This window comes from Thalia democratica, chromosome 9 (genome assembly GCF_965202585.1).
Source record: "Thalia democratica chromosome 9, ktThaDemo2.hap1.1, whole genome shotgun sequence".
NCBI classification, from domain to species: Eukaryota; Metazoa; Chordata; class Thaliacea; order Salpida; family Salpidae; genus Thalia; species Thalia democratica.
The window spans coordinates 35,041,091-35,062,067 of record NC_139173.1 but is presented as its reverse complement, the minus strand read 5'-3'; the positions used below and the strand labels follow the sequence as shown (position 1 = coordinate 35,062,067).

General features: G+C 22.3%; 2 protein-coding genes across 3 annotated transcripts in view; one reads left to right on the top strand and one right to left on the bottom strand.

Moving 5' to 3' along the window:
- LOC145843992 (uncharacterized) overlaps positions 1 to 4,721 on the top strand; it is a 41,407-nt gene extending 36,686 nt beyond the window's left edge. For both annotated transcript variants that reach the window (XM_082951296.1, XM_082951295.1), the window contains exons 20-23: positions 2,218 to 2,393; positions 3,314 to 3,356; positions 3,668 to 3,722; positions 4,104 to 4,721. In XM_082951296.1, coding sequence (XP_082807422.1) covers positions 2,218 to 2,393; positions 3,314 to 3,356; positions 3,668 to 3,722; positions 4,104 to 4,161 — 332 coding nt within the window. In that variant the 3' untranslated portion in view covers positions 4,162 to 4,721. The remainder of the gene's footprint in view (positions 1 to 2,217; positions 2,394 to 3,313; positions 3,357 to 3,667; positions 3,723 to 4,103) is intronic.
- Positions 4,722 to 13,815: 9,094 nt separating this feature from the next.
- LOC145844278 (beta-1,4-galactosyltransferase 1-like) overlaps positions 13,816 to 20,977 on the bottom strand; it is a 29,581-nt gene continuing 22,419 nt past the window's right edge. Inside the window, exons 8-10 of the mRNA XM_082951661.1 lie at positions 17,208 to 17,279; positions 16,117 to 16,165; positions 13,816 to 14,073 (exon numbers count right to left, since the gene is read on the bottom strand). Of these exons, the coding sequence (XP_082807787.1) occupies positions 14,002 to 14,073; positions 16,117 to 16,165; positions 17,208 to 17,279 (193 nt within the window). The 3' untranslated portion in view covers positions 13,816 to 14,001. The remainder of the gene's footprint in view (positions 14,074 to 16,116; positions 16,166 to 17,207; positions 17,280 to 20,977) is intronic.

Sequence of the window (20,977 nt, the reverse complement as noted above, 5' to 3'; positions counted from 1 at the left end):
GATTTGAACAAAAGAGTCGGCAGATCATTTCTATAAGTATTTATTTTATATATTATTTTGTAAGGTGATTTACTTTATTATAACATATATTTTCTTGTACATCATTAACATCTAAAACAAATAAGTCAATGAAGCCCTGAAGCTAACCCAAAGTTGGTTTATTGCTACATGATTTGTACACTTGAAAAGACGTTGAACTTTTTCATTTTTTACAAGGTTGCCACAGATTTTTATGCTACCCCGAATAAATCAGGCTAGTATGAGCTTTTTTAAAAACGCAGGGTAGTTTCGGCGGTTTTGATATATTTCAGACTAGTCTTTGTTTGTGTATTTGTATTTTATAATATTTATATAAAAAGTTGTCAAAAACACTTCACAATATTGCTGTACTGTAATGAACATTACATACATAATCACTTGTACATACTCTCAATCAAATTATAAAAAAGTTTAGAATATGTTTTGTAAAATAAAAGTTAAAATTTGTTGTTATGGACAAACAAGTTTTCAATTTAAAAGATCTTTGGAGTGAAGGGCTTTTGGTTAGATTAGAGGTAAGGCTGTAGACTGTTCTGGACTAATTGGTTAATGTTTGGTGCTAAAGCAGGGGTCTAAATCCAATATTTTTTTATTATCAATAAAAAATTCTTATCTGTTATGAAATGATCGTTTTATAAGCATTTTTCTGTACCATAAATGAAAATTAAGAGCACGGTTAAAAATATTTGTTTCAGAATACGTTTTTTTATAATTTTGTTTGTATATTAAGTGCTAGGGTTTTTTGAGACAAAGTAATAAAAGACAGTTAGTAGTGTAAAATGTACCATAGATTTTTTCCGAGTTATATATTCTATATTTTAATTTTTAGTAAACAAATAAAGAGATCTCAACTATTATAGGAAAAATAATATACTTTATACTTTCAAGAATTTATTATGCAAACTAAGTTTCGGTCAAAGATCTCGTTATATACCAGTTTATATATTTTAAGTTAAGCCTTTTAAATATTTAAATAATAATGAGTAAATGAGTTGTAAATTACTGACTTGAAATATAATTATAAGTTATAGTTATATATCTAATATATAGTTATAAAATTTACTTCGAGTTTATACGAATGAATATAAAAATGTTAAATAAATGTTTAATCTAGCAAAAAAAAATTTTAATAAAAAACCTTTATTCTTTGTGTACTATAATATATTCATTTTTTAGACTCAAACTCGATTAAATTATGTTTTATTAGTTAAATGTATAAAAGTAATAAGTGTTTTGATATTTTTTTAACTAATCTACAGAACAAAAAAATCATTGAATATTTATGTCTCGTAAATTTTTTGAGTTCATAATTTTAGATGTATATAACCAAATAAATATAAAGTACTTTTGAACCAGGTTTCAAAAATATATAGTAAAGATATATTCATTGACTGAACTGCATCTAATTTGAATATGCACTTTTTACCTTTCAACTTAATTCTTAAAGCGTAATTCGTAAAGTTCTGCCTTTAAAAATTAAAATCAGACTTCTATCTTAAATAATTTTAATTTTATAGTGTCGATTTTAAAATAGAAACAAAAGCTAAATTCTTATTGAATAATATTATTCATTTTAGTTTTATTCTGAAATTTTTCCACATTTTACTAGGATTTTTTTTAAGTTTTTTTTTCAGCTTAGTTAATTGATATAGTGTCGGTTTTAATTATTTATTTTTTAACAGTTGACTTTTTTTAGTTTAAAAAGTGAATTAAGTTTCAATTTTGTGCTAAAAAAAGCTGAATTCAGCTTAAATAATTTTTATCTAAAATTAGTTTTTCTTCAGATAAAATTTATTGATTGTTGATTGATTTTTTAAATTTTATATATAAATATCAGACGTCAAAAAAATTGACCCAAAGTTTATGGTGAAGGAATTAAAATTTCAGTTTAAATTACAACATTTTAGACAAAATTTAACACAAAATTGTTTTTTCTTAGTTTGAAATTAATTTAAGTACTTTAATAAGTATCTGAATCGTTTTTTAATTGCTTTATTTTTATCGGGTTGTTTTTGTTTCTTAATGAAGCATTTAATGATTACATAAAAACAATTTAAAGGAACTTAATTTTAAAATAATGTATATAAATTTTTATATTCAGTAATAATTTTTTATAAAAATTATGTCAAGCTTATATCTTTGATTATAAAAAATATTTTTACCAATTTTTTTTTTAAGGAAAGTCAAAAACCCTCCCATCCAAATTAAGGACGACAACCAACAAGGACCAAACTTCGACAACAAACCCTTTTGATTGCGCCCCATTTCACCTAGCAACCAGTAGCCAGTCTTCCATAGTAACCAATAACGCTGTTGCTAAGGACCGGGATGTGTTTGGTGCATCCCCTTTTACTGTTAGTATATTTAAATATAAATATTGGAGTTTTTATAATGACTTATTTCTATAACTTTTGTTGTTAAACTTTATAAAGTTTTTTTTTTTTGATGGAAAAATTTTTTTTTTGAAATACATTTTTATAAAAACTTAATACTACAAAAACTAATGTTTTAATTAAGTTAATGTGAAAGATTAATATAAAATAAAAACTAAAATAATTAAAACTTAATGCTAAGGTTAAAAGAAGTTTAAACGATTAAAAGGTAAAGTTGTATAATCTTATGGTTCCTAAATATGTTTTTAATGTTTGCTAAATATATAAACTGTCTGATTTGAAAAGTAAACAATAAACTAGTTTATTCTTGTTAGTCTATAAACCTATAAATTTTAGATTTTTTCATATTTTTATTTTTCAATTTATTTTAATTTTTTATGAAATTATGTGTCTTTTTAAACAAGGGAAACATGTAAATAAGTTTTAAAAATACTAGCAATAGGTTGTAATTGATAAATGAATTTTTTCAAAAATTAGAAACTTAGTTTGTGTTTTAAAAAACTTATTTACAAAATATTTTCAAAGTCTAAGTCTGAAACTTATTTGATTCATTCGAACCCTATTCACAAAATATTTTAACTACCAAATATGTTTGGTGAGACAGATACCGTTTTATAATTTTTTTTTTCTACAAATACTAAAATGTTCTTTTATTTTTAGCAAAAAAAAATTCATTTTCTAGTTTTTGACTGTTGTTGTTTATTTATAAAAGTTATTTTTCTACATATACTTGTATTGTTTCAGTAACAAAGCGTGTTTGTTTGTTTTTATAATATCTACTTTTTTTGTTTATTTTTATATTTTTTACAAAGCACTTTTTTTTTATTTTACAATTGCTACGTATTTTTTAGTTTATTTTTATATTTTTTTTTGTTTTACAGCCAATGTCGCCTGCAGCACAAAATAAAAACAACAGAATATCAGGTTTGTCTAATTTTTCGTAAAAAAAAATTTAAATTAGGTTTGTATAAATTTTATTAAAATGTCTTACAAGTAGTTTTTTGTATATAAATGCAGGTTATAAAACTAAATATTTTAGAAACAAAAACCTACTTAAATTTAACTTTAGTTTAAACTTTTTCACCTTATCAATGTTTGATTTAGTTTAGTCAGTTAAATTAACAGTTTTGATTAAAAGAGAAGTAGTTTAGTTGCAATGATTCAATTTTAATAAATAAATTTAGCTTTTAATCAAAATTTCATAAAAAATTCTGAAAACTAAATATTTTTTACAGATACAAATAAAAGTTCTTCTGAATTTAAAGGCGATGCGAGTTCGAATAATTCAAAGTTTGTTTAAACTTTACATTATATTAAATTAAATTAAAGTTCACACACAATCTAATTTTGTTTGTCTAATAAAGTTTGTTTAAATGTTACATAAAAATAAATGAATTTAAAATTAACAATCTAAATAATCCTTCTTGATAGTTTCCTGAAGTTTTAGTAATCAAAATTTAAATGTTTCGCCAAAACAAATTAAAAAAATTCCGTAATAAAAAGAAAAGTACTTATCTTTTCGTCTAGATTATTTACTTTTTTTTTCTAAAAAGTTGTTAGAAGCTTCTTCAGTTTCAATAGTTTTACAAAAGTTGAAATCATTTAAGAAATTTAAAAAAATATATATATATGCTAAATGTAGTTTTTATTCTTTAATATTTCTCTTCACAGAAGTCAAAATGCGGATTTGTTCGGGGCAGTCCCATTTTGTGCAAAACCCAAAAAGTAGACCCATAAAATTCCCTACTACAGAACTCACTTTTTTGTTACTTACTCCAAAACAGGAAGAATTCTATTTCCTCGTTTAAAAACTTTTCTGCATAGCAACTTTTTATTTATAGACAACAACCTTCATTAAAGTTCATATTCATTTAAATAATTTTTCTTCAATTCTTTATGAGGAATTTTTTTAAATTGCAAAAATAACTGTATAAACATCGGCCCAAGGTACTAAAAAAGTCCCTAACTTAAAACTCATCACAACAAAGAACCACGAAAGTGCTCTTTCCGAAAAAGTGGAATATTTTTATCAATAACCGCAATGATGCTGCTATAATTTGAGTATTTTTAGTTGGCATAGAAGACTCTTTGTGGCTAGTATTTAACTTTGGGTTGCCTTTTTTTTTTAATTTTATCAAGAGGCCTGTATTTTTTAAGAATAGTACTACAAATTAAGTTTTTATGCAAGCTAGTGTATTACGAAAGGTTTTATGTTAATGTTTTTTTAATCACATAAAATCTCAACAAACTTAAAAAAGAAGCTTTTGTCAGTTGACAAAAAAATTACAAAATTTATTTTTTTAACCAGTTGAAAAATACAACCAAGTTTGTAAAATTACAAGATATTTTTAATCAAGATTGGTTGGTATTAAATTTATAACTAGAATTAATATTCTTTTTTTCATTTTACATTGACTGTTATAAGAAGTTTAAATTTCAAAACATTCATTTTTTTGTTAGTGATTTTTCCTCAAAAATATATATATTTATCTATTTAATTTTTGATAAATTTTTTGTTTTAAAAAAATAGATGCCTTTTGTTACTAAATTACTCAAATAAAAATTATTTATCAAAAATTAATTGAAAGTCTATTTAAAGCTATGCTAATAAAGATTAAAAACGATTAATTCTATTTAATAACGAATAAGCTATGAAAATGTCTTAGTTACGTTTGTTATATAAATTAAAATACTAAGTCTACATTTTGTTTTGTCAGGAAGTCTAACAATACTTTTTAGTTGATTTTTTTTTTGGTTTTTTGTTCATAAAAAAGTTAAGCTATTAGAAATATTTAGAAGTTTTAAAACTAAATTAGTCTTATTATTTCATTATATTAGAATTTTTTTATGCACTACTTAATTTTTCACACAACTTTTTGTATTTATTTTTTATGGCTCAACTACCTAAAACAATAAAATGAAACTTTTTTTAAATAATGCCCGGTGAAATGATAAGTTTTTTTGTTCTATTTAGTACCTTAATTTTAATTCTTTTACAACATTTATTTTAAATCATGATTTAAATTCTGTTTGAGTTATATGTCTCCAAAAAATTTCTGCTCAGAGTAAAAAATACATAGAAATATTTAAATAAGTTTATAATTTCTATTTGTTCTGTAAGATGTGTCTTTTTGTTTTTTAGTACAAGCAATATATATATTTTTTAAATTTGTTTTGTTTAATAAACTGTTTAAAAAAGTAGTTTTTGATAAATTATGTCGTTTTATAAAACCTAAAAAGTCTCGAAAAACTTTAAAAGCAGCTAAAATGTATATTATTCATAAAATAATAACTTTTTTTTTCTACATAAACAATTATGTATTTTAGCAAAAGTGAAAATAAAATCCACTTTTGCTAATTTCTTGATAAATTATTTTTGAATTTAAGGGGACATGTATGTAATCAACTGTTTAAAAAAAAATTTTACGTTTAAATTTAACATTAAAGTTACTTAAGGCTCAGGTATAAGACTGGTTAGGGTTTTTCTTATTTTTTAACAGCTTGGCTAGCTTTAACACACTCGGTATTTTGTTAATTTCTACAACTTTTTTGTGTGGTTTTTCTAAAAAAATAAAAAGTTATATAAAAAGTTTTTAGTTTAATAATTAATTTTTATAACTTTTGTTAGTATTTAAAAGAAGTTGAAAGTTTATAAAACTTTAATAACATTAAGTTTGTCTCAAATATTAATCCTTTTCAAAAGAGCTAAAAAATTAGGTAATTTGCTATTAGTCAATTATAACGCTTAATTTTAAGGTAACATTTCTAATTGGTGGGCCGGATTTACCAGAAACTTGTTCCAGTGACGCATATTTTTATGAAATTTATTATAAAAATCTTTAGAACCAAGTTTGTACTGAAGTAACCGTTTAATAAATATAACAAGTGTGTACTGGAAATTATATGAAAAGAATTTTTTTAAATATTGGTTTGCTTAATAGAAAAAGTTTCGAATATTTAGGGCCAGATATTTTTACTTTGCCGACCCAATCCTGACCTCAAGCCGTAGGGTAGCTAACAAAAAGCATAAAATTAGAAACAAAAAAATCTAAGTAAGATTGCAGTAATATATATATAATAACCTTATGAAAAAAGTGTATTTTTTAAAAGTTTAACTTTTTATACAAAGATGCTGATAAGTATGTACAGTTTAGTGAAAATAAAGTTATTAAATGCATATAAATTGATTGAAAAATAAAGGTTAGCATAACACTCTGAAAAGCAAAATTACATAAACAAATCGGTAAGTTTAGATACAAGTTTAATTTACAGAAACCCAACAAAGAGTTCTAACATAAATTTTTCGGATAAATCTTGGTCGTTCAAAAGGTTTAAGTTAAAAGATTTACGAGTTATGATTAGAAAGTGCAACATATATTGAGAATGTTTTATTTTCAAAAATTACAATACCAATTTCTGTAATTATTTTGAAGTTTTCAAAGATGAATGTTTTAAGATACTTTTTTTAAAGATATATACTTAAACAATAAATAGTAGATTTAATCGTTACATAAACTAAAATAGATTTATTTACTTCTTTTGTTACCAATTGAATTTTAAAAACATAAAAGTTTTGTAAGTGTTTTAACGTATACTTGATTACATGAAATTACGAATTATATGAATCAAAACAAAAAAAAAGTATTTTGAAATACAAATATATGTATAATTATCTGAAACTTGTTCAAAATTTTTTATTACCTAAATTTAACTAAAACTTCATAACCATTTTTTCTTTTAGGCATCTTTGTGAATAAAAGTTAAGCATGAAGAAGTTAAAAAAAAATAAAAGAATTTTATTTAGACTTTTATATGATGTGCAATATCAATTAACTTTATTCAAATTTAGTAAATAGAATGTGTTTGTTTATTTTTTGAAGTTTTGTTAAATACAAAGCAAATGCCTTTGATAGAGTTTTCTAGTAAATTATATTTAATGACTTTAAAAGTCTTTGTAAAGAAATCAAGTTACACTAAATTTAGTATTCTTAATACAATATTCTTGAAACATCATGTCATTATTGCTTATTTTGGTTAAAATATTTATAACTTTTCAAGAGTAAAACAGATGGTAATCAAAATTTTAAGCTAGATTTTCAAAGTTGCTTACAAAATTTGATATTTTGAACGAAAGTTTGTTAATGATGTAGATTCTATAAATTTTAACGTTTTTTCAAACTACATTTATGCTGTAATTTATTTCGTCTCTGAATAGTTCTCATAGCTCAATGGTTTGAGACGTTAAATAAACTGCGTAGCAGTTGAAATGAACAGTTGTTGGTTCGAATCTCAGTAGAGGACAATTGCAACTGCTAAGCAGTTGTACAAAAAGCAATAGAATACTAAACATAAAACTAAACTAAATACAAAACTCCTCAATAGAACTTACTTTAAAAGAATAAAACAAACTGTACACTACCGAAAAGTATTTTAATTGTCTGTAAAAGACAGTTACATGAAATTACGACCCATATGAATCAAAACAAAAAAAAGTATTTTGAGATACAAATATATGTATAATTATCTGATACTTGTTCAAAATTTTGTACTACCTATATTTAACTAAAACTTCATAACCATTTTTTCTTTTTAGCATCTTTGTGAATAAAAGTTAAGCGTGAAGAAGTTAAAAAAAAAACGATAAAAGAATTTTATTTAGACTTTTATATGATGTGCAATATTAATTAACTTTTTCAAATTTAGTAAATAAAAAATCGTTTGGTTGTTTTTTGAAGTTTTGCAAAGCAAATGCCTTTGATAGAGTTTTCTAGTAAACTATATTTAAAGACTTTAAAAGTCTTTGTAAAGAAATCAAGTTACATTAAATTTAGTATTCTTAACACAATATTCTTCAAACATCATGTCATTATTGCTTATTTTGGTTAAAATATTTATAACTTTTCAAGAGTAAAACAGATGGTAATCAAAATTTTAAGCTAGATTTTCAAAGTTGCTTACAAAATTTGATATTTTGAACGAAAGTTTGTTAATGATGTAGATTCAATAAAGTTTAACTTTTATTTAAACTACATTTATGCTGTAATTTATTAGGTCTATGAATAGTTCTCATAGCTCAATGGTTTGAGACGTTAGATCAACTGCGTAGCAGTTGAAATGAACAGTTGTTGGTTCGAATCTCAGTAGAGGACAATTGCAACTGCGTAGCAGTTAGACAAAAGGCAATAATCTCAGGTTCAAAACCTTTCAATAGAACTCACCTTGAAAGACCAAGACAAACTGTACATTGCCGAAAAGCATTTTTGTAGTCTGTAAAAGACACTGAAAGTGTAAAAAGTTTAAAAATATTCGCACTACATATTTTTTCTTACTTCAACTGATCTAGTTTTAAATAATGACCACTTACTTTTAATTTTTACTTTAATATTTTACAATTTATCTCTAATGAGATTCGAACCGACAAATGATGTTTTACTTGCAACTGCTACGCAGTTGATACAACATTTCACCGTTAGGCCATGCGAACTATTCTGTATCTGACAAATACTTGTATTTATAGTTCATATTACACAATAGAAATGTTATGGAAATTAATTTGGGACAATTAGAAATATTTAAAGCTTATTTTTTTTTGTATTAAAAAGTAATTTATCTGAGATTTGAACTTGCCACCTATTGACTATGTGATTTAGAGTTTTACCACTGAGCTATACCGTTTCTTGTCATATTATTTCTTATTGGGTACAAAATACTTATATTTTTTTAGTTAATAAAGTACTTCCAGTTTCAAACGAACACAGTTAGTTACTTGATTTTTAAGGTTGTGCATTAAGTTAAGTTATAAAAAGTTAAAACAAAATCCGCATTAACTACATTTTACTTTTTTTTTTGAAACTAGTATGTATAAAACTAAGAAGTTTTTGCTTAAACTAGAATAAAAGGGCTGTAGTTGAAATAAATTATCCATATAAACTAATTTATCAAAGTTTCGAAGAATAAATAAATATTCGACCAAATAGTTTTAAAACCGATGTTGATAAAAATAAGAACTAATAAAAATGTTATGCACAGTTTAAAAGTATTTCCTTCAGATAAAGATTTTTCTTCGATTAAATATTTTTTGTTATTAATGAAGTTTACTTAAATTGATCCAATGAGATCCAAGTCTAAACATTTTTTTCTTAATTCAACTGCTAGGTCAAGCTATGTTAACTGTTTTGTATCCTTAAGAGTACTTGTATGTATAACTTCGACATGTCAAATAAATAAAAGAAGTATTATGATAATGCTCAACAAGAAAGAAATATTTATTCAACATGTAGCAACAACAGTTTCTTTTTAGTTGTATATTTATAAGTCGTATCTGTTAATCTTTTACATTATCGTTAGGTTAGTCATTGGAGTTTTGAGCTATAACTTTTGTTTTTCGATTGGCTTAAAATATTAGACTATAAATATTTTCTATTAATATAGTTTGTAAGTAAACAGATACAGTTCTATGAAAATAAACATTATTTTCAGTTTTTGGTTTAATAGGCGTTTTTTAATCAAAAAATTAATTACCTTTGTATTTGTAGGTTTTTTTAAACATGTGAATGCTTCTTTTATTTAAAAAAATTTTGCAATTTAAGTTTTTGCAATACTAAGTTCTTCACATATCTGTAATAATCTTTCTTACATTGCAAAAAATAATTTCATCGACGGTTTTGGAGCGCAGATTAGAACCAAAATGTGCAAAAATAAAACTTTAAAGACAAAAATTCGACTACTTGAAATGTTTTTAACTTGTAAACTGCTAAATAAAAAAACACTTTTCAGTTGTTAGCATTAGAAAATATACTTAACTTTGTTTTATTGTGCTTAGATTTTTATCTCATCTTATAAAACATAATAACCATATAGATTTAAGTTGATAATCTACTTTTAAGGATGCAACTAATGAAGCAGTTCTATACCAGACAGTCTATAAGTTTTCAAAAACAGTATTTTACATTTTTAAAAATAATGAATAAAATATTATTTTATTTAGTTGCTTACACATTTCAAAGATTTTTCTATTTCAAAGATACGCTAATTTTTTCAAGTCTAAAGTTTAATTTATAACTTTTTTGTTGAAGTTAGACCTAAAAATTAAGAAGATTTATAGAACTAAAAAACTATATGATAAACTCTTTTACTAAACTTAAAAAAAAAAATTTTAAGTTGCTTTATGTACCTATAAAGTACCAACAAAGTATTTTTTATTGTTGCAAAAATTTCTGAACATTTTTTAAATTTCTGTACATTTTTAAATTTTATACTGCAATATAAATAGTTATTCTCAGAACTTCTCTTAAAAACAAAAATACTGTTTCTCTGTGGACAAAGTTTTGTGAAAATTGATAAATTTAAACTGTGTTGAACATAAATTGTAACTTCGACAGTGTATATTTATAAATATATGGTTTAATTGTTTTCATACTTCATTATAAGGTTTTACTTGTTGCCAGTCATTACAAGAATAATTACTTTTTTATAATAACCAACTAACAGTTAAGCAGTTTTGTCTTGTATGTTGAGTCTAGTTAAATATTTATTTGATTTTTTTATTAAAAACAACTATACTAAAAGATAAAAACAAACACTTAATTAAAAGTTAAAACACTAAATCCTTAATAAAAATGACAAACTTTAATAATAAAAGTTCATTGTATAAGAGAAGTATAAAAAGAACAAAAAGTAAAAAACAAAATTTGAAGTAAAAAAAAAAAACAAATCATTAATACTCTTTTCTTTTCTTATTTATAACAAAATTTCTGATATTAATTTATTGTTATGAGCTTTTTTTTCATCCAAAAAAAAAGCTGATAAAAAATAACTATTAATATACAATCAAACTATTAAACTTAACAGCTAAATTTCCTTTGCTTGTTTATATCTTTATGAAAACAAAACAGTTTATACTTCTTATGAAAATCTAGTATTACACCTTTGAAAAAATTCAACTAACTAACTTGGGTCAAAACTTGAAAACTGCCAATATTTTGAAACTCTTATCTTACAACACTAAACTTTACCTGATCGTAAAAAAACAACTTCATATGTCTAATTTTATCTGATCACTGGTAAAAGAAATGTGTAAAATAAATAGGTTGCGGACCTTATAAAAACATTATTTTAGATTGTTAGAAATATAAGATATATCTTTTACTAAAACAAAAGAAACTTAAACGAAACTGAGCTTAAAACTATAAGCGTCGTAATAACATTTAAACACAAAAACTGATAGTTGATTTAAACAAAAATATCATCAAAAATTAGCTAAAGATTTTGATAACTTTTGCTTCAAACTGTCTAAAACTTATCTACAGTATTAATAACGTACTTAGGTTGACCAAGCTTAAAAAAATCAAGTGAAACAAAAATACTTGCCTTGATTAACTGTTTACCTAACTCTAAATTAATTAAAAACATGTTAAAAAGCACTGATACATAAAACTTTAAAGTAAAACACACAATACAGAATGCATAAATGTATTTAAGACACCCTAATATTTTATGTTGTAACAAACAATACTTATGAATCTAAATTATTTCTAACAAGTATTCAAAGAAAACCTATCTAAGCCTTAAAACAACTGTAAATACATAACTAATGATAATATTTTACTAAAAAATAGTTTTAATATATTTATAAGTAGTATGACTAAGTTACATTACTACTGTATTAGTAACAAAATATTAGAAAAAAGCTTTTTAGTTAAAAATATCAAGTATTACTTTATTTTAAAATATTGGTTTTTTTTCAAGTAAATATTCCTTATTTTTGTAAAATCCAGTGATTGGTTAATAATATTAAGAAAATATATTAAGCAGCCCTAACATTAAATAACAACATTTAAACCAAATTTATTTAATTTAAAACCTTAACAGAATTAAATAGTATGTAAAGAATTGACAAAATACTTTTGTTTTTTAATCGTACAAAAAAAATTACGAAAGAAGATACCATATGTAAAAAAGAAACTCATTTCCTAAGAGATTATCGAAAATAGTATAAAAAGTTGCAGTTGTTCGAAATATATTAATTTTAGCACTAAAAAATCTTTTAAATTTTATAAAACATCGAATAGTTACAAAATATTATATAAAACAGTCAACAATAAAATACAAATCATTGCACCGACAAAGTTTATAGAAGTTGCTTCTTTCAAATAATCTCTTATATTTTACTACTTTAATGTTTTTATAAAGTTTTGTACTATTATAATATTTTAATACTAAAGAGAGTAATATTTTCTAAATCAAGGAATAAAAACCTTCGTTTTCCAAAAGTAAAAATTTAAGACTATTTTAAAAACATTTGACATTTTTTCTCTATAAATTAAAAACATATTTTGAAGAGGTATATAAAAAATTACAAAATTTGCAACATAAGAAAAATATAAACAGTTCAAAAACTTTTCACTTAATTTGAACCACAGATAAGTATAAACTTAGTTCTAAGAATTTTAATACAAAAAGTTCAAAAAGTAATTTAAAAAGAGAGTACTTGTAGAAAACTTAATTGTGTATATTTTTTTTATTATTGAAAATTTATTTATTTTCAACAAAAGGTAAAGTTATGTACTTTTTAGTGTTCTTGTAGAATAAACCATAATATTATAAAGGAAAAAGTTTGATAAATTTGTTCGAGAACCATAAAAAATAATAATAAATTTGTAAATAATTTTTTTATAATAGTCAAAAAAAGTTAGCAAAAAATTAGATAGAAATGTAAACAAAATTGTAATAAAAGATAGTCCTTAGAAATATGAAAGTTTTATAATAACTTTAATATTTTTAATCAACATACATTATAATCCTTAGAAACATGATAATGAAATGTACATACATGATAATCATACATTTGTACATGTATAAGTATAAAATTTTGTGTTTAAACTTTCACTTACACTTTGGAACTAATAGAATTTATTTCTAATTATGTTTTTGTAATCTGCAACTCAATTATTTTTTGATAAGAACTTATAAGATTCTATTGACAAACTTTTTTACAACTTTTAGCCTAGTTATTTTTTAATCATTTATTAAAATTATATTTATTTAAACTTGCACTGTATATAGTCTAAAATCGGATGTGTAAAAGTAACTATGAAAGTAAAATAAATCATTTAGCTAAGCAGTTTACTATTTTTAAACAAAACCTGAATATTTTAATAATTATATTATTTAAATTAAATTTTATTCCTAAATTCAATAAATATTATATAAAATGATACTATAAAGCGAAGCCTAATTAAACTTAACATAAATATTTACTTTTTAAAATTAATAAAAAAGAATAGACATTACCCTGCATAATTTTATATTAATACCAAATTATTAAATAAAAAGTAAAAGCTTTTAAAAAAATGAAACAAAGTTTTTTTAAGTGGAACATTTTTCCAAAAAATACTTTGTTCCATTTGTACTAATCCAACAAGGCAACAGAAAAGATATCTAAAAATACTTATTCAAAATAATTTTTTAATTTAAAATACCTGAGAAAGTTTAATAATATAAAGCCAAACATTTTCTATACACTAATTAAATATAAAACACTATTTCAAATTATTTTTTTCTAGCTGTACTACCGATTATGAGGTTGCAAGACATCCACAGTGATGTTTGTATAAAGTTTGTGTTTTGTTGTTTCTAATACCTGTAAAAAAAATTTAAAATTTATTTAAATTACTGTAATGTTTGTAAAAACTTTGTGTTCTGTAATTTCTAATACCTGTAAAAAAATTTAAAATATATTTAAATTACTGTAATGTTTGTAAAAACTTTGTGTTCTGTAATTTCTAGTATCTGTAAAAAATCTAAAATATATTTAAACAACTGTAACGTTTGTATAAAGTTGGTATTCTGTAATTTCTAGTATCTGTAAAAAAAGTTATCAAATTTAATATAACATTTGTATATAACTTGTGTTCATTTGTTTCTAAAACCTGCGATTTTTTTTTTTAATGTAATAATTGTATAAAGTTTATTTTCTGTTGTTTGTATTACTTGTAAAAATATCAAATACTTGTTTTATTTTATTTACTGTAATATTTTTACAGGGCTGCCAAATGTTTTTTGCAAATTTACTCCAGATTTTCAGATTTTAAAAATACACATTTTTAAGTCTATTTTTAAAGCAACAAATAAAGTTTAACAAAACAACAAATTATAATATAAACAAACCACTTACTTTAATGGAAAGAATAACTAATTCAAATTTATTTTCATATAAAGCGCTTTCCCATAAATAAAGACTAAATTAACTAACTTTATAATACAAATTAATGTTCATATACATTGTGACGTAATTATTGGATGTATTTTGTTCGATCATTGGCAACGGTAAAATAAATTTGAGTTAGTTATCTTTTCCATTAAAGTAAGTGGTTTGTTTATATTATAATTTGTTGTTTTGTTGTGTATTTTAGTTTACTTTACTTAATTTAGACTTAATAATTACAAATATCATATAGTTTTATAACAGTCGGATTTAATATTAAGTATTTCACCTACTAATAACTATTATCTGTAGAATATATCTTATTTTAATGAAAACATATATACACCTACTTTATTCTATGCTTCTATTCTCTCATTACAGTATTTATTTTTTTACAGAACCCAGTTGAAGTGTGTTGATTCGTTAACACACAGAAACAAATGTTGGTACAGTAAAGAAAGATTACTGCACAATTTATAACAACACATACAGACTTTGAACAAAAAAAATATTTTGTATGTAAAAAAAAATATTTTACAGTTATCAAAGCAAATTTAAGAAGAAAAATTAGAACATCATCGTAGAAAAAATCTAAGCAGTTTTAGAAGGGCAGCCCTTCATTATTAAATTGATGATTATTCAGGGACTTTAAATGTGTAGTCACCTGTAAATTAATTTAGCAATTCGTATATTTTAATCGTTATCATATTTATTCTCTTCATTATATTTTAAATTAGTAATGTTGTGTTTGCGTGTTATTCAGAGAAACTGAGAGAAATTTATCAAAGTGAGAAAAACTTTGCAGGAACCTCATATTAAAATACATTGCTTTCTAAAATCTGAAACATTAAAACTACACTTTTTTGGTATAAGCTTATAAGACATGAGAGCCGAAGTTTAAAAAACTTATATGGGAGAAAATAATCATAGAAACGTTAGCTTAATATGTTCAAGTTTGAGAGTATTAAACTTCTTAAACGAGCTCCATACTTTATATACAAACTAGAGCAATATGTATATTATAAAAAAGAAACTATCTAACATTTTTTTCAATTTAATGCTTGATGCACCAAGACTTCTTTGATTAACATACAAGAAAAAACAATGTACAAAATTATAATTTGAGATCTTAAGATAAAAACGCAGAGATTAATACAATTATCTTTTGTAGAACTCATCTTGTTGGTCTCATGAGATAAACATTTGAGATAATAATACGGTTTAGTGTTATAAAAGAGTTAATTAAAAGATAGCTAATTTTATACACTACTAAAAAGTATATAAATAACTAATTAACTAGTTTACCTTGTTAAAATTTACCTTGTACGTAATATACAAGAACAACCTAGATAGTTTGTTATTTTGTTGTCCAATATACATTTTATTCAATGTTCGAAATAATACAATTTACCTTGTATGTAATACTGTTTTTAAGTAAAAAATAATATATGAATAATAAATAATTTTGAAATTACTTACCTTGTATGTTAGACTGTTCAATCCGTCGGTTTTCAAAAACTTTTTCCAACTGTTTTTAATTTATATCGATTAGTTGAATTATATCTTTGAATTTAAATTTTTAAATTCTCAATATAATTTATTGAGAAGTTAAAACATACAAAAAAATAATTAAACGTTAATTAAAAAAAAACTAAGTAAAATAAAAAGATTTCAAAGCAACTTATTATATGAAACAAATAAATAGCTTAAATAAGTTAAATAAGTTAACCAAAATTTGTTCTGAAACTTCAATTAATTTTTCAGTACATCAATTTAAATAAGCAAGCTAAACACTTTTCCAAATTTCACTAAGAGTTTAATTTTATTTCAAAATATTAAATAAAACTATTTTTTTAGTTGATTTAATCAAATATTTACTTTATCCTAATAAAAAACCTTTATAAATATTTAATTTTCTAATTATATAAAAATTAACTCTAAAACTTATTTTAGTTAAATAATTTTTAAAATCAACTAAATTAAATTCCGTTTAAATTAAAATTTCAAGTTCAAATAACTAAATTTTTATTTAAACATTTTATTTTAGTTAATATAAAAACATATCTAAAAATTTAGTGTAACTAAACAAAAATCTGTTTATATAATTTATTTATTTGTTAAATGAACAGATAAAAACATGTGTAATTGATTCATTTCATATAAGTAAATAAAAAACTGTTTTAATGTTTAAATATCTATTTACACATAATCAAAAAAAAATGAACTGTTTATTATTCCAACTAAAATAAAAGCTTGCTTAACTTTAAAATTTATTTTGCTTGAACAAATTGAAAAAAAAGTTTAAAACATAACTCATTTATTTCTTCTAAAGTTAAAAAACCTGTTTAATTCTTTAATTCTTTTCGGATTGCTTAACTTTAGAATTTATTTTGCTTGAACAATTTAAAAAAAAATTTATATCAAAACTCCTTTATTTCTTTTATAGTTAAAAAACCTGTTTAATTCTTTGATTCTTTTCGGATTGCTTAACTTTAAAACTTATTTTGCTTGAAAAATTTAATAAAAAAGTTTAAATGAAAACTCTATTATTTCTTCTATAGTTAAAAAACCTGTTTAATTCTTTGATTCTTTTCGGATTCGGTTCGTTTCCCTTATCACGAGAGTGACGGATCATTTTGTATCTGGAAAAATAATAATTCAATTAAAATACATTTTAACTTAAAAATAAACTATTCATTATCCGAGTATTTTTTTATTTCAAAAAATAGGTCCTTAGAATTTTACTACTGTTATGTTAAAGTTGTTGTTTTTGTTTATCATATTTTATCTGAAAAACACATAGAAACAAAATATTTGTTGTTATAAAACATACGAACACCAAATTTAGCATTTATAGATATTAAATGCACTTGTATTATATTTTTTAAATGATATAAAAACTGATATATTCTGAGTTTATTCTTATTTGATTTAGTTATAATAAAATTGTAAAACGTTTTATTTGTATAACTTAACATATATTCTACATCAATACAGTAATAATGAACAATAGTAGATTTGTTTTTAATTTCTTAAAAAATAGTTTGAGCTATGTGTTCATTAACATAACTTTTTCCAGATATTAAGAATTGCACTTATACCGTAATTTTTAAACATAACCGTAAAAATCCTTTAAAAAAATTTTATTTAATATTTAAGCTTTTATACCATTTTTAATTACTTACATAGTTCAAAATTTTCTTTTTGAGCAAATTTTGTATAACTTGCAAATAAATATAAATTTCTTTACACCTAGTTAAACTTTTTTTCTTTAACTCACAAACAAACCAAAACCATAAGTATAAAATTTTCATCAGGAAAAATTGTAAAAAATCAAAGTAAATTCCATAAATATCAAGAACATACAAAATAAACACTCATGATCTATTGTTTATTTGGTCAGGATAAACAGATAATAAGTTATTTCAAACTTATCAACCATAACGACTTTTGAGTATTTAAATACCCATCAATAAAATTATTTCATAAAGTTTTATGTCGATTATTTTTCTGAAAAGTATAGTATTGTATTTCATTTTATCAATAAAATTCATTAATAAGAAAGTATTTAATTAAACTGTCTATCAAATATGTTATTTCATAAAGTAAAATAAGACTGTATTTTATTTTCAGTGCATCTTTGATAAACTTCAAAACTATTATGAAATTTCTGTATACGATATTATTGTGGTATTTAAATAAAAAGATAAAAAAATATTCAAAGCTCTGTTTAAAAAATCTGAAAATTTATAAGTTTTTATTTAGTTGTTTAAACCTTTTATTTTTTTTTATTCTTACATTTGCAAATAATTACAGCAAATAAAATTTAAAATTTTAATTTAAACATTACAGCTCATATAGTGATGAAATGATTTATGCAAATTGCATACTTCTATAACCACAAGTTAATTATATTAAAATATATTTTTTTAAGTATACAACAAACTAAAACTGTCTCGAAGATTATAAAAATTAAAGAAACATACGTTGTTTAGACCAGTGCTTCTGAAATTGGGTTTATTAAGCCTTTCGAAATTTACAAAAGAACATTTATTTAATTGAACATTTTATGTTAGATTAAAATTAGGGGTTCCGCGGAAAAGTTGAACTTTGGAAAAGGGTTCCGCCACTAGAAAAAGGTTCCAAAGCACTATTTTTGACTACAAAACAATTAAAAACTACTATTTCTAAATCAAAATTTTTTTATGTTTAAATTTATACATATAGGCAATTAGAAAATATTATTTTTGTTTTTATTTTCATTAAAAGTTATTTTCTTAGTTATAAACTTGTCAATCACAACTTTACCTGCAACGAATCATAACTAAAACATTTAAAAAGTTTTGAGAAAAAAACTAAAATTCACAGAGCTAGTATTGAAATAAGACAAGTATATAAGCAAATTAAATAAAATTTTTTTTGTGGTTGTGTTTGACAAACAACAGACCAAAACGAAAATAAACTTAAATTTTAAATGTTTAATTGCGTACAATGATTTTTTAATCCTTAAATATTGTACAATAACTGTTTAATATTTTTATTTTAATTACTAACACGTCTTATTTTAAGACAAACAAACAAAAAAGGTGAAGTTATATTTTTTTGTTTTCTTTTACAACCTTAGTAATTTACAACATAAGGAAATCTTTTTAACAAAATAAATTGCATGCCTTGTAAAGGAAACATTGGAAAAAAATAATTTTGTACATAAAAACAGCACACTTTTTACTTAATATTCAGTTCAAAAACTTGTCAATTTTGAAAAGTAAACAGTTCTTAGTGAAATTCTGTGAAAGGAAATAAAGACTTATTAGTTTATAAATTTTAAAAAGGCAGTTATTTTGTACAAACAAACAGTTTTTCAAAACGCAATATAACTTGTGAAAAAAAAATACAAAACAGTTTTTATAATTATAAACAATATCAGACTTTGTAAATATTAATTTTTGAATGTTTTATTTTTTCTTAAATTAAAATAATAATAAAAAAATTTTTGGGTACTAAAAAAAATGCTTTAAAAAATACTATGAATATATACTTTAGAAGAACTAAAAAGAAATTATTTCCAAAAAAGTTCAGTTGTATTTAAAAGCATTATAAACTTAAGAATAAAAACTTTGAAAAGAGCAAATTTTTCTGTAGATTTAGATAACATTTGAACAGGATTACGTCTATACACGGTTTTTGATAAGAAGCATTAAAAGAGATAAGTTTTCCATCAGTCAAATAGTCTGTTTATTTAATCGGAGACAGCTCGGCAATATTCAAGCCGAAAATTTCATTTGAGATTGACACGTGTGTATTGGAAGAAAATAGTTGTGCATACAAGACTTTGTATGAAGAAAACCAACTGAACACGTCAGTTGAGATTTGTGCATGTGTGTAAGAGAAAATAAAGCATGAAGAAAGTCAAATATAGAGAAAATTTCATACAAATGTAAAGAAAATTAAACTGCAAATAAAATAAAATGTAGTGTCAATATAATGAAGTATATTGAGAATAAAGTATGAAGAAAATTAAATATAAATAAAGTAAAATACAAAGAAATCACACGCCAACATTTTTGAAAATCAAAAATATTTTTATTTTTATTTTATTAGCAGCATTTTTTAGGTTGTAAAAAATTTACAGTTTTTATAAATATAACAATAAAATATTTTTATTAGAGATTTAAGCTTTATAAGTAACTGCAACATTTTTAGGTTGATTAAAAATGTTTGGTAATGTATTTTAGCAAAACAAATTTTTATTTTGTTAGGTTTTAATAAAACTCATTAAACTATTTATTTGCATTTTTAAATTAATACATAATTATTTATAACTTTAATAAAAGCAAAACACTAATTTCAATTAGCTTCAAGCACATATTAACAAGGGGAACTTTATGTTATAAATTTGAATAAGAATAATTTTTTAAAAAATTACTATCTTAAACGTTTGTGCAATAGTTTCAATTTTTTCATTTAAACAGGTACATTTTGTCTGCAGCTACTTTTAATTCAAATACTAATTCGTTTTCTTATTGCAAACTTATGTGTTAAAATTGAATTCTTGAAAATAGATAACTTAATTTTCAATACTTTTTATACCAAGTTGTTTTTTAAACTTTAATTTTAATATATTTATAATTTTTATTTGGTAAAAAAAACACATTACTTTTTAAATACAACATGTTAAAACTTAAACTAATCAAACTTATTTATAAAAATATCACAATATTTAACGTTTCAAAATTTAAAAACTTTTAATTCGATAGAAGCAAAAATTAAACATCAGCTTCGTTTTTTAACATAAATAATAAACTATTTAAATTAAAATATTTAATGATAAACTGTTCCG